The sequence below is a fragment of the Prionailurus viverrinus genome, chromosome A3 (assembly GCF_022837055.1).
Source record: "Prionailurus viverrinus isolate Anna chromosome A3, UM_Priviv_1.0, whole genome shotgun sequence".
NCBI classification, from domain to species: Eukaryota; Metazoa; Chordata; class Mammalia; order Carnivora; family Felidae; genus Prionailurus; species Prionailurus viverrinus.
Genome location: NC_062563.1, coordinates 67,235,762 through 67,249,913, shown reverse-complemented (window position 1 = coordinate 67,249,913; position 14,152 = coordinate 67,235,762). Strand labels below are relative to the sequence as shown.

The 14,152-nt window shown below is 38.6% G+C and overlaps 1 protein-coding gene across 2 annotated transcripts in view; it reads right to left on the bottom strand.

The window, feature by feature from the left end:
* Positions 1-14,152, bottom strand: part of MSH2 (mutS homolog 2) — an 81,193-nt gene that overhangs the window by 38,317 nt on the left and 28,724 nt on the right. For both annotated transcript variants that reach the window (XM_047853134.1, XM_047853135.1), the window contains one exon: positions 9,155-9,354. In XM_047853134.1, coding sequence (XP_047709090.1) covers positions 9,155-9,354 — 200 coding nt within the window. The remainder of the gene's footprint in view (positions 1-9,154; positions 9,355-14,152) is intronic.

Sequence of the window (14,152 nt, the reverse complement as noted above, 5' to 3'; positions counted from 1 at the left end):
TATATAAAGAACTTACACAACTCAAGACCAAATAAACAATCAGATTAAACTGGTCAGAGGATCTGAATAGACATTTTTCCAAAGGAGACAGATGGTCAAGAGACACATGAAATGATACTCAACATTATTAATCATCAGGGAAATACAAATCAAAACCACAATGAGAAATCACCTTACACCTGCTGAATAGCTAGAATAAAAAAGATAAAAAATAAATGTTGGCAAGGATATGGAGAAAAAGGAATCTTCATGCATTATCGGTGGGAATGCAAACTGGTGCAGCCACTGTGGAAAACAGTATGGAGGTTCCTTAAAAAATTAAAAACAAATATTGTATGGTTCAGTAATTCCACTACTGGTCATTTTTTACCCAAAGAAAACAAAAACACTAATTTGAAAAGATATACCCATCCCTATGTTTACTGCAACATTATTTTAAGTTTTATTTATTTATTTTTGAGAGAGAGAGAGAGAGAGAGAGAGAGAGCAAGCACACAGCAGGGGAGGGGCAGAGAAAAAGAGAGAGAAAAGGAGATACAGAATCTGAAGCAGGGTCCTGGCTCCTAGCTGTCAGCACCGAGCCCGATGCAGGGCCTGAACGCACAAATTTGAGATCATGACGTGAGCTGAAGGCCACTCAACCGACTTGAGCAACCCAGGCACCCGTACAGCATTATTTACAATAGCCAAGATATGGAAGCAATGTTAAGTGTCCACTGATAGATGAATGAATGAAGATGTGGTATGATGTACACACACACACACACACACACACACACACACACACACACACAAACACTGGAGTATCAGTCGTAAAAAAAAAAAAAAAAAGGGATGAGATCTTGCCATTTGTGACAACATGGATGGATCTAGAGGGTATCATGTTAAGTGAAATAAGTCAGACTGAGAAAGACAAGTATTTTATGATTTCACTTATATTTGGGATCTAAAAAACAAAACAAACAAATAAGCAAAAAGGAGAAACAGACACATAAATACAGAAAACTGATAGCTGCCAGAAGGGTAAGGGGTAGAGAAATGGGTAAAATGGGTGAAGGGGATTAGGAGATACAGGGTTCCAGTTATGGAATGTATAAGTCACAGGGATGAAATGTACAGCATACGGAATATAGTCGACGGTATTACAATAGTATTTACGATGACAGGCGGCAGCTACACTTTTGAGTATAGCATAACATACAGAGTTGTTGAATTACTATGCTGTATACCTGAAACTCATGTAACATTGTGTCAACTGTACTCAAAAAAATTTTAAGTGAAATAAAGAAAGACTATCTAATCTCAAGTTAAATGAGCAAATAACACTAAAAATCAAAACAAACTACAGGACAGTTCTGGACAGCACATAGGAGGTACCTCCCTCCTTACACATGCCCTTGTGACACTATCCTCAGATCCATGCCTGGCCCTAGTCACAGGTCATCTAAATCAGACTGTTCAAATAGTCCATGACTGAGAAACTCAACCCAAAATCTATATTAATTATGAAGTTAGCCTATTCTATCAAATATTTTGGTAAATGGTAATAAAAAGACCTGAGTTTTGATTAACAAAGATTTAAACAATTTATTCTATGCCTACATTTCCTTGACTAATTGTACACAAATTCTTTGTATTATCAATTCTAAACTAGAAGTTTTATTAAGCATAATTAAACTTTACCTGATCCCTTTAATAGATTTATGAAATAGATTTAAAAGTCCAGGTAAGTGGAATAAATACTAGTAAGATACTGCTAATGAAAGTTTAAGTATTCACACAAATATAAGGCTGGAGCCAATAAATTACCAAATTAAACAAAAAAGCCAAGCGCAGGTGAATCATGGTAAAATGTCTAAGTAATCAGATAGCTCTGAATGACGACCTCTGGCACATGGCCATTCCCGCTCTTCTTTCACTGCTATCAGCACTGGTCAGCACTCTACAGTACGGGCCTCTCATCCTTCCTCATGCCCCACCCCCTTCCTTCACTCATCTTCTCTTGTCAGCTTCTCCAGCCACGTCATCCCTTTTGTTTAAGCACAGCCACCTGTCTCAGTCCCCCCACATGCAAGTAATACCTTCTCTGACACCATCCTCATTCTCCTTTATGACTACTGTCATTTTGACAAAATAGTACTTTTCTATATTTTTTTCTTCTGATTTCATGGATTATTTATGAGTATCATTTTATACTTGTGCTAGTCCCTATGAGATCAAAAGAAACCTATTGGTCTCTGCCCCCAGTTCCTGGCACAGAGCTCCTATAAACCTTGTAATTTCCTAAGTGGTTTTTTTTTTTTTAATATTTGTTTATTTTTGAGAGAGAAAGAGAGCAGGTGATCACGGGGCAGAGAGGAGGGAGACAGAGAATCTCATTTGGGGCTCGAACTTACAAACCATGAGATCATCATATGGGGCAAAATCAAGAGTCAGACAACCAATGGAATCACCCAGGAGCCCCCATAATTTCCTAAGTGTTAAGAGCACTAGGAGCATCTCTTGTTCTAAAAGGGTGACTCTAGGGGCACCTATCAGGGTCATGAGTTTGAGCCTCACATTGGGGTAAAGTTTACTTAAAAAAAATAAATAAAAATAAAAATAAAAATAAAGGTGGGCTCCTGGATGAAGGCTGGTTACCAGACAGACCAAACCATGACTAAAGCTCTAGATGTTCATCTGTATCCTCTAATGAAACTGGTAAATATGGTTCCCTGATTTCTGTGAGCTGCTCTAGCAAATCAGGAGCCCCTGGGTGGCTCGGTCGGTTAAGTGTCTGACTTTGGTCCAGGTCATGATCTCACAGTTCATGAGTTCAAGCCCTACACCAGGCTCCCTTCTGTCAGGGGGAGCCTACTTTGGGTCCTCTGTCTCCCTCTCTCTGCCCCTTGCACACTCGTACTCACTCTCTCAAAAATAAATGAACATTAAAAAAAAAAAAATCCAAGGAGGTTATCACAGGAATCTTTAATCTATAGTCAGTTGGTCTGGTGTCTTGTGGGACTATACCCTTAACCTTGGAATCTGGTGTTATTTCCAGGGAGACAATATCAGAGCTGAGTTACACTGTAGGACACACAGCTGGTGTCACAAAAAATTGTTTGGTGTGGAGGGAAAAGTTCCAAACATCTGGTGACTAGAAGTGCACTGTTCTGTATGAGAGCAAAGGAGAGATATAGGAAAACGACTCACAGGAGAAAAACTGAGTTTCCCTTTACAGTCCCAACTTCATAAGATTATTTTTCCTTTCTCTCACCCATCACTTATTATAGCAATTTTCTCATTTAATCTTTTGGTATCTATTCTTGGGTTAAGAGTCATATTACCCTTGTATTTCTGTCCCTCCATCAAATTACTTCCACCCAGATCCCACTAAACATTTGCAACAAAATATACTAACCACTAAAATACACTAACTAATCACCGTAACAGAAAGCAAACAGTGTTGGTGAGGATGCAAAGAAGTTTTCTTCTAAATCCTGTGACTGGAACCATAAATGAGTACTACCTTCTTGGAAAAGTAATCTGTCAGTATAGAATTACTTGCTGTTAAAAGGCAGACCAGAGGACTTCTTCCTATAGGTTACAGGAAGCAATTAACGTGTTCTGAAGGGGAAGAAATGACATGATCAAATGAGATGAGCTAGAAAAGGTAACTATGGTTTCATTGAGGAGGATGCACAGAGCAGGGGAGGAAAAATAGCAAATGTGAAAATTTTAAGAAGTATATTAAACAGAAACAGATGATTAATTGGATACAGGAAGAGGGAAAAGTTATGCACCTCAGCATGAGTGCTGTTACAATAAAATTTATCAATAAAATCATCTGGATACTTATAGGAGCTGCTTTAAGCACTATCAGAAATTTGCCCTAAATGCACAATATTATTTAGATTTTGCCTCAACTTTTTAATTTTAAAAGATACAAGGGGGCACATGGGTGGCTCAGTTGGTTAACTGTCTGATGTTGGCTCAGGTCATGATCTCATGGTTTGTGAGTTCAAGCCCCATGTTAGGCTCTATGCTGACAGCTCAGAGCCTGGAGCCTGTTTCAGATTCTTTGTCTCCCTCTCTTCTCTCTCTCTCTGCCCCTCCCCTGACCATGCTCTGTCTCTCCCCCTCCCTTTCTCTCAAAACTTAAACATTTAAAAAAAAAAAAAAAGATACAAGGAAGAAGGGAAGCCAAGTATATTTTTCAAATAACTATTTCTTACAGGAGAAAGATGATTTAGAGTAGAGCTTCTATCACTCAATCCAAGTCAGCTTTGTAGACTGTTGCTGCCCTCTGCTGTCTCAGAATTTACTTTTATTTTTTTTTTAGGAATAACATTAATATAACTTTAAACCTAGACTTAATCAAAAACAAAAACATCACAAGGTGATAGGAGAACATACTCAATTTCTAGCAATATACTCACATACTTAAAAAAATTTTTTAAGTCATGACTCTGCTTTTAAAAATAGTGAATTTGGTTCATTTTACTCATAAGTTGGCCTCAGTTTTGGCTCTCTCCATGAAATCAGTAAACTAGGACCTATGTTAAACTCATCAAAATGTCATTCTGTTATTTTGTTTTGTAAGATTTTATTTTTAAGCAATCTCTATACCCAACAATCGGCTCAAACCATAACCCCAAGATCAATAGTTGCATGCTCCACCGACTGACCCAACCAGGCACCTCCATTCTGTTGGGGGTTTTTTTTTAGAGAAAACTCAGATTAGTTAAGTTCCTAATGACTAGGGCACACCTGGAGTATCCAATATTCCATGTTATAGAAAGAAAAGAACGTGGCCCTTGGTACCACAATATCTGGAATAGTCTTCCTCCCCTAATATTCTCTAGGCTAGGTGACTTAAATACTTTAAAGCAGACATCAGTTGCCAAAGTGGATAATGTGAAGCATTTGATTTAGATAATGTTACGATCTCTCAAAGGTCTATATAACTTAAGTGTAGCCCCAAAAAAGTAGGAAATTACTGACCTGTTGCAAAACTCTCCTTGACTACATGAAGCCCCATATATGCAGGAGGAAGAGAGCCAAGCTACTCTCAAGACCAATTCCTAACTTCTGTGCTTATCCCAGGCAATGAAAAAGATTCACCAAAGAATGGGCACAAGAGTATTTCTTACCCTTTCTCTTGGAGGGGGAGGAGTAGTTTATATATGCTTTTGAATACCTGATGAAAATTACAGATCTTTTCCCAGAAAAGACACATACACAAAATCTTGTATGAAATGTCAAGACACTTCTAAGAATTCATTCAAAACTCCCAGCTTTAAAGTTCCTGGTATTGAACGAAAAAAGTGCCAAAAACCGAACTGGGGTGGGAGGAGTCTTAAGGGAAAGGCAAAACATAGAAGGACCCAGCAATTCTACTGCTGCGTATATATCCAAAAGTAACAAAATCATTATCTGAAAGAGATATCTGCACTTCCTTGTTCACTGCAGTAGACTTACAACTAACAAGATACAGAAATAATCTAAGGCTCTACTGATGGATAAACGTATAAAGAATGGGGCACCTGTGTGGCTCAGTCGGTTAAGCATCTGACCAGCTCAGGTCATGATCTCACCGTGTGTGAGTTCTAGCCCCGGGTCAGGCTCTGTGCTGACAGCTCAGAGCCTTAGAGTCTGCTTCAAATTCTGTGTCTCCCTCTCTCTCTGCCCTTCCCCCAACTCAAGTTCTGTCTCTCAAAAATGGATAAACGTTAAAAATAATTTTTTTAATGGATAAAGAAAATGTGGTGTATATATACAATGGAATATTACTCAGCCATTAAAAAAAAAGGAAATACTGGGGGGCCTGGGTGGCTCAGTTGGTTAAGCGACCAACTCTTGATTTCAGCTCAGGTCATGATCTCACAGTTCATGAGTTCGAGCCCCATACTGGGCTCCATGCTGACAGAGCCTGCTTGGAGAATCTCTCTCCCCTTCTCTCTCTGCCCTACCCTGCTCACTTGCACTCTCTCAAAGTAAATAAAAATACTTTTAAAATGTTTTAAATTTTTTTAAAAAATAAAAGAAATCCTGCCACTTGTAATAACATGGTGGGCACTTTGCTAAGTGAAGTAAGTCAGACAGAGAAAGTCAAATACTGTATGATCTCACTTATATGTGGAATCTAATTAAAACTGAACTCAGAAACAGAAAATAGTAGGCATCTGACTCTTGGTTGCAGCTTAGGTCATGATCTCGTTTGTGAGATCAAGCCCTGTGTTGGGCTCTGCAGTGACAACACAGAACCTGCTTGGGATTCTCTTTCTCCCTCTCTCTCTGCTCCTCCCCCCCTACTCTCTCTCAAAATAAACTTAGAAAAGAAAAAAAGAGGGGCATCTAAGTGGCTTGGTCAGTTAAGCATCCGACTTCAGCTCAGGTTATGATCTCACGGTTCATGAGTTCAAGCTCTGCATCAGACAGATCCTCTGTCCGCCCCCACTTTCTGCCCCTCCCCCACTCATGTGTGCTCTCTCTCAAAAATAAACATTTAAAAGTGAAAGAAAGAAAGAAAGAGGAGTGCCTGGGTGTCTCAATCAGTTAAGCGTCCAACTTCGGCTCAGGTCATGATCTCACAGCTCGTGGGTTTGAGCCCTGTGTCAGGCTCTGTGCTGACAGCTCAGAGCCTGGAGCCTACTTCAGATTCTGTGTATCCCTCTCTCTCTGCCCTTTCACTGTTCACACTCTTTTTCTCCTTCAAAAATAAATAAATAAATAATAAAAATGAAAGAAAGAAAGAAAGAAAGAAAGAAAGAAAGAAAGAAAGAAAAGAAAAGAAAAGAAAAGAATGGTGGTTGCCAGCAGCTGGGGTGGGGAAAAGGGGGAAGGGGGTCTAAAGGTACAAACTTCCAGTTGTAAGATTTAAGTTCTGGAGATGTAAGTACATCATGGTGACTTACAGTTAAAAATACTGTACTGTATATTTGAAAGCTGCTAAGAGATTAGATCTTAAAAGTTCTCATTGCAAGAAAAGAATTGTAACTATGTGAGGTGACAGATATTAACTAAACTTACTGTGGTAACTACTTTCCAATACGTACGTATATCAAATCATGTTGCACACCTAAGCCTATAAAGTGTTATATGTCAGTTACAGCTCAATAAAACTAGAAGGAAAAAAATTGTCAAACTCAGCATTTAAAGCTGGTGTGATAAGGACTGGACTGTGCTGGCTGGATTTAGCAATAGTAAGTAACTTAGCAAATGCCATTTCAGTGCTGTGGTCAGGGCTGAAAGGCAGCTGAGTAAATGGAAGATGGAAATGTAGGCTTTCAGAATCTTGACTAGGAATGGAAAGCAAAAAAGAGGTGTAGGTACAAGAAGAGTACAGGAATAAGGATTTTTTTTATTTTTATTTTTTTTTACTATGGGAAGGAAAAGATGTAAGGTTCAAAATAGCTACAAGTGGTTAAGAGTGAATTAACTGTTTACAGAGCCTACCCCCATGATAATCTGATTATCATAGCCCTAATACTGGTCAATCCCCTTGTGCTTCCAATGGATCCTACTGGAATGGGGCCAGAGGATATGGAATCAGAAAAGCACAGCACTATAAAAGATATTCTTTTAATGGACGAGGAAACTGAAACACAGGGAAGGTAAATGGCTGCCTAAGCCACACTAAAGGAATGCAGAAACAGGAAAGATAAAGACCCATTTCCTTTAATTCCACATTAGTGGAACAAAATGCAAGAGCATTTAAGTCTCATCAGTCTGCGGAGGAGCCTTGGCTTGAGTGGGAATGCTTCTTCCACAGTGGTACTTTAAAATAAGCAGCACTTAGGTATCTTCTACACTTTAAGGGAAAAGGTCATCATGAAATTTAAATTAAATCTATGCTTATTTTATAGCTTGTCATCATAGAGTTGAATTTTTCAAGTCTGTCTGCAGAAAAAGCTTTCTCATAATACTGAATAGTTTAACAGTTCTAAGGGATGGTGATTTTTAACTCTAAAATTTAAAATGCTTTATGTATGAGACATATAACTTCATAATCACTGAACTGTTGTAGAAATTTAGGATTCACTTAAAAGTTAAAAACTACACTTGTAAGAGCAAAATGATTTTATCCATACTATATCAGTATGTAAAACTTTGCTCACTTCATTCTGGTAACTTCACTGTGACATCACCTGTTAGAGATCATCAAAACTTTTCGTCTTAACTTGATTTTATAGGTATGCTGGAAAGGTTCACTCCAGCAAGCCTGGAATTAGCCTGAACGGTTTTCTTAAAGTTTCTTTATGGCAACGTTCCCTGGTCAAGGCATCAAACATATCCTGTTGTTCTGTAATCATAGATCTGAGGAAATTCAAGATTGTTTGTTCAGCTTGTCAGCACTGTTTTTGATTGATGATTTGCAAGAGTCTCAATGAGGCCTCCTTGCACTAGAAGGTTCTGCTATACAGGCTAGTTATAGAACAGGAAAATGCCCACAAGATCAGGAAAATATATGAAAAGTCCAGCAAGAGGCAACCTGGCTCTTGGTTTCAGCTCAGGTCATGATCTCAGTTTCATGAGTTTGAGCCCCACATATGGCTCTGCACTGACAGTTCGGAGTCTGCTTGAGATTCTCCCTCTCTCTCCACCCCTCCCCCATTTGTACTCTCTCTCTCTCTCTCTCTCTCTCTCAGAATAAACTTAAAAAAAAAAAAAAAAGTCTAGCAAGACTCCATTTTAAGCTCCCTAGCTCCAAGGTGTTCTGCATACATTGGTGGTTCCTAATGTGAGAGAAAAGTGCACCTCACCAAGGACCTTTGAAAAGGAAGGACAATAGGAGCCTACAACTGACCTCCCTGGACCCCTGCTGTGAAACTTTGGCTGTGATACATTATCCTTACGTTAGTGCTGCTGCTAGACTGCACCCCTTTCCTTCAATAAACTGTAGATTTGAAAGCAATGTCATTTTGGGCCCTTGAGTCTTCTATGGCAACTGAGCCCTGCTAGTCCAATAAACCCACTTACTCTGACATTCACTTGTAAAAAGCAAAAATTATAAGTTGTCTCATGATTCCGGACTTCTACAACATAGCTACAGGTCAATACAAACCTGTTACTAGAAAAACCTGAAGTGAGTTACCAGACCCAACTTTGTAAGGACAGTACATTTGCTAAGTATATTGAGAGTGAAGGAAAACAATAACAAAATCATTGTTACCTTCATATTTTTCCAGAGCCCGAATAACATTAGGGAGTTGATTTATACCCTGATAGAGTCGGTAACAATCTTGTAAGTTTGCTGCCTGTCTTTGAAATTTCTTGGCAAGTCGGTTAAGATCTGGAAATCGACGAAGTAAATCCTCTTGTAAACTCTGCCTCAATTCTGCATCTTCTACAAAAGCTTCCACTAAATTTAGTCTGAAATAAATTACATTAGAATTAATGTTAAATATTTTGGCTTAAAATTAAAATCTGTCTACTATGTACATAAGAATCAACTAAATTAACTCAAAAATTCCACACAGGAAGCTTGAATCTATTCTGAAATGTAAACTTCCTAGGATGGAAAGCTCCATAATAGAAAATGTAAGCAGTTTCTGATTAGTTAATAACCAAATTAATGTTTAGTTAAGTACTAGTATCAGAAGATATAACACATACCCATTTCATTTGCCTTTCATCGAATTGCCATTTTTTAAGCAGAAGAATTTCATTATTGGGATATCGTTGTTACTGACACATCAGTGAACATGTAAACAATAATCTTCAATAAAACAGAATTACAATTCAAGAATGTTGCCAAATCCAATACTTATTCTATCAGAAGGTCTTATAAATTTTCAGAATGCATTCTAAAATTACCTTTTGACAGTACAAAGCCCCAAATTTCTAATTAAAAAGCAAATAAGTTTATTGCTTCCCCAAGTCAATAAATAAAATCTTGGTGTGTTCTAAGAACTATAAAACATGCAGCTCATATTACTTTTGCAATGTATTGTAATCCGTGGCTTTCCATTTTCTTCCCTGTAACTCACAGCAAGAAATGTTTTTACATCATGATCCAGCATATGCATGCATAGATATCGTAGGAGGCATAACACGCCACCTCAAAACATGCTACTTTAGTGTCCTTAAGGACTGTTTTGAGCTGACAACAATTAAGAAGCAGAAAGAAAAGCTCTCTGCCTTCTCCCCATTTGCCTAAAAGCAGGACATAATTTACAGATGTCCTCTCTTCTCTCTTTACCAGAAAGGACAAAAGTTAACCACAACTTTAGATCCTTATCAGCCTGGAAACGGTACCGAGGAATCCACACACCAAATTTTACTTACTAGCCTTTATCTATCATTAGTTTCCCATCACTTCGCCTTAGGAACTCAAAATTCTTCTCCTCTGTCTAGTCTCTTTGAAAATTTATTGTTCCTTTTTGCTAAGATGCTATATATGCCCAAGTTCTAATCAACCCCGAGTCACTCATCTGAGTGCTCCTGCGTATAAGCATAAATTTCAGTGTGTTTTTCTCTTGTTAATCTGTCTTTTGTCAGTCTAATTTATAGGGTCTCTGCCAGAGAACCTAGAGGGTAGTAGGAAAAAAGAAATTTTCCTTACCTACAATATATAATTAAAATAGGTCTGGGATGCCTGGGTGGCTCAGTCAGTTAAGTGTCTGACTTTGGCTTAGGTCATGATCTCATGGTTTGAGAGTTGGAGACCCACACTGGGCTCTGTGCTGACAGCTCAGAGCCTGGACCCTGCTTCAGATTCTTTGTCTCCCTGTCTCTGCTCCTCTGCTCATGCGCTGTCTCTTCCCTCTCTCTCTCTCAAAAATAAATAAACATTAAAATAAACAAATAAATAAACAGGCATGCCTGGGTGGCTCAGTTGGTTAAGTGTCCAACTCTTGGTTGGCTCTTGGCTCAGGTCATGATCTCACAGTTTCATAAGTTAGAGCTCCACATCAAGCTCTGTACTGATGGCAGGGAGCCTGATTGGGATTCTCTCTCTCTGCCCCCTCCCGCTCACACTGTCTCTGTCTCTCTCAAAAATAAATAAACTATTAAAAATAAATACATAAACAGGTTTCACAAATAATACTTACTCCTACTATATGTAATGGACTCATTTTTCTCTTATATTTAATTTGTCAAAAATACTAGTTTTCACCCAATGCACTAATTTCATAACCCACCACTGGGTCACAACGTGCAGTTTGAAAAACTATGTTGTAGAGGTTATTGCAACAACACATATTTCAGTATAGCCAAAAGGTAAATTTGAGTAATCAAAGGTAGAGAAGGGGCACCTGCCTGGCTCAGTCGGTAGAACATGCAACTCTTGATATCAGGGTGGTGAATTCAAGCCCCACATTCGATGTGGAGCCTACAAAAAAAGGTAAGGAAAATAGCCATGGGTATAACAGATGGTCCTAGGTGCAGAAGGCTATCAATGAGCAACCATTTTCCTTATATTTGTAAACTATATGAGCAGTAAATTAACCCTCAAATTACATAAGGACAGAGAAAGGAAACAAATCAGCTTTCTAAATTTCTTAAGTATTTACTTAACTCTCCATCAGCATTTATAATTCCTCTACCACCAAAATGCTCATCCAGCATATTATATGAGGGGAAAATTATCCTGCCCCCACAGTAATCACATGATGACAACATATATTTAAAGCAAGATTTCTGAACATCAACAATACTGACATTTAAGCTAGACAATTCCTTGTTGTGAGAGGGCTCTTCTGAGCTCTTTAATAGCATCTCTGAGTTCTACACACTACACTCTCCAGTGACAACCCAAAATGTCTCCAGGCACTGCCACATGTTCCCTTGTGGGGAAAGTGCCCCAGGTTGAGAACCACTGGTTTAAACTTGAATAAAAGTTCACTTTTTAAAAGATGAAAATTAACAGAAAAATAACTGAAACTCTATAGAATGCCAAGATAATATCTAGGCAGCTGGCAGCAGATATACGTGCTATGGTAAATTGGCAAATGTCAAATTAGTGGGGGGAAAAATCTGCTACCAAGCCGGTATTATACTGTGTACTAGTCACTGGGGCTCTAAGTACTTACTACTCCAGAAAAGATTTCTATGGTTGTACTCTAAATTTAAAAGACAAACCAGAATTTGAACAGTCAAGTCCCATAATCCAATGAAACAAACATGGGCCTTCCTACCTAAGCCTCTGGCTCTAACTGAGCATCTCCAAGGCTGGTCTAAGATCACCAGCATGGAAGTTACTTAGAGGTGGATAGTACAATATTCCTGGGGGTGGGACTCAGCAGTGAAATTTCTACGAGCTTCTTATGCACCAACAGTTTGATAAAGCCTCAGTTTTAACAATCACAAGAAATCTCTGAGTTCTCATGATAAAGCAGGGAAAGCAGTGTTAAGAGGGTGAGGAAAGGATAAAAGAAACCTGATGCTTGGCTGACCCACCCTTCATCTTTCTTTTTCTTTTGTTTTCCCAAGACTCTTAGGCTACTCTCAGGTAAATGTTAAGAATCCACAGAGAAGATATTTCTGATTAAGAATCGTCCCATGCTGGGGCACCTAGGTGGTTCAGTCGGTTAAGCGACAGACTTCGGCTCAGGTCATGATCTCACGGTTCATGAGTTCGAGCCCTGCATCAGGACTCTGTGCTGGCAATTTAGAGCCTGGAGCCTGCTTCAGATTCTGTGTCTCCCACTCTCTGTCTGCCCCTCTCCTGCTCACTCTCTCTCTCAAAAATCAACATAAAAAAAGAAAAAAAGAGTTTTCCCATGCTTCTTCCTTATTCCAACTATTTTATCACTGTTTCCTCTCAAACTCACCAGGGAATGGGTCTTACGTCATCAACACCACCTTTTGGCCCATACCACCATCTTCCAGTAATCTGCCAAAATGACCAACACAAAGGGCAAGAGGGGCACCTGCTATGTTCTGTAGGCCTTTTAGAAAACAGAGATGGTCCTTTAGCCACATACATGCACATGTACAAGAGATGATAATGACACTGCAGACATCAAGGGAATGTCACTGTTCAAAAAGGAACGCCCCACAAATGTTACCATCGCAAAACTGGAAGAGTCTCCAGTGTCATCCAGCATGCTGTTAACAATGTTGTAAACAAACAGGGGCAAGATTCTTGCCAAGACAACTAGTGTACATATTGAGCATATTAAGCATTCAGCTTCCTGAAGCCTGTGAAATAAAATGATCAGAGGAAAAAAGGAAGCCAAGAGAAAGATACATGGGTCCAAATGAAGCACCAACCTGCTGCACAGAAACGTTTGTAAGAACTAATGGAAAAGAGCCTGAACTGCTGGAACCCATTCCCTATGAATTCATGGTATGACAGAAGAATCAAGAAAGAAAGAAAGGAAGGAAGGAAGGAAGGAAGGAAGGAAGGAAGGAAGGAAGGAAGAGAAAGAAAGACAGACCACCCTCTAGACTGTAAAAATGTTTCTCTTCATTGAGTATAAGTGTGGTATCCCCTCCTCCAAAGAAATATTTAAAGCAACCTTTGTGTCCTTAAAAAATAAATAACAGTTTAAGAACATTAAATTTCAGTAAGAATATTAAGAAGTTGAACAGTACAGGAATGAAACCACTTCTGAAACATATAGTACAGGCAATATACACCACCCCCTCAGTTTCTGGCCCAGGTATCATTAAAAGCCCAATAAATTACTAGTTTCACAAGTCTGTTCAGTACACCATTTCAGAAATAATTACAGTGTCAGTTTATGTTCTGGCTAATAAAGTTTTTAAAAAGGACTGCTCTGCTAACTGTTTCTATGACAATGCCACTCTTAGAGAATCACGATTTTAGAAGCTCCAAAGTTACTGTTGGCATAACATAGTATACCTGTCAATCCTCAATAAAATTACTCAGCTATACACAATTTGACACATTAATTTGCAAACTGACTGGAATAAAGACAATTTTTTAGGGTAAAATTCGGACAGAATAAATCATGAAATTAATCATGAAATGTTTTCGTATGTTAAAATCCACATTCTGTCCTTTCTTTAAAACTAGCATTTCTGATCTTTCGTTGTAAAAATAGTCGACTAGAATTTCACGACAGCATATTTATATGGCTGAGAACAAATTTGGTATGGTTAAATGCAGCGAGAGCCACTCATCTGATGCATATTCTGGTAGGCCTGAGAAGATTAAAAAAGAAAGAGTATGGCAAGATATAAAGAGAGGAAATGCTTT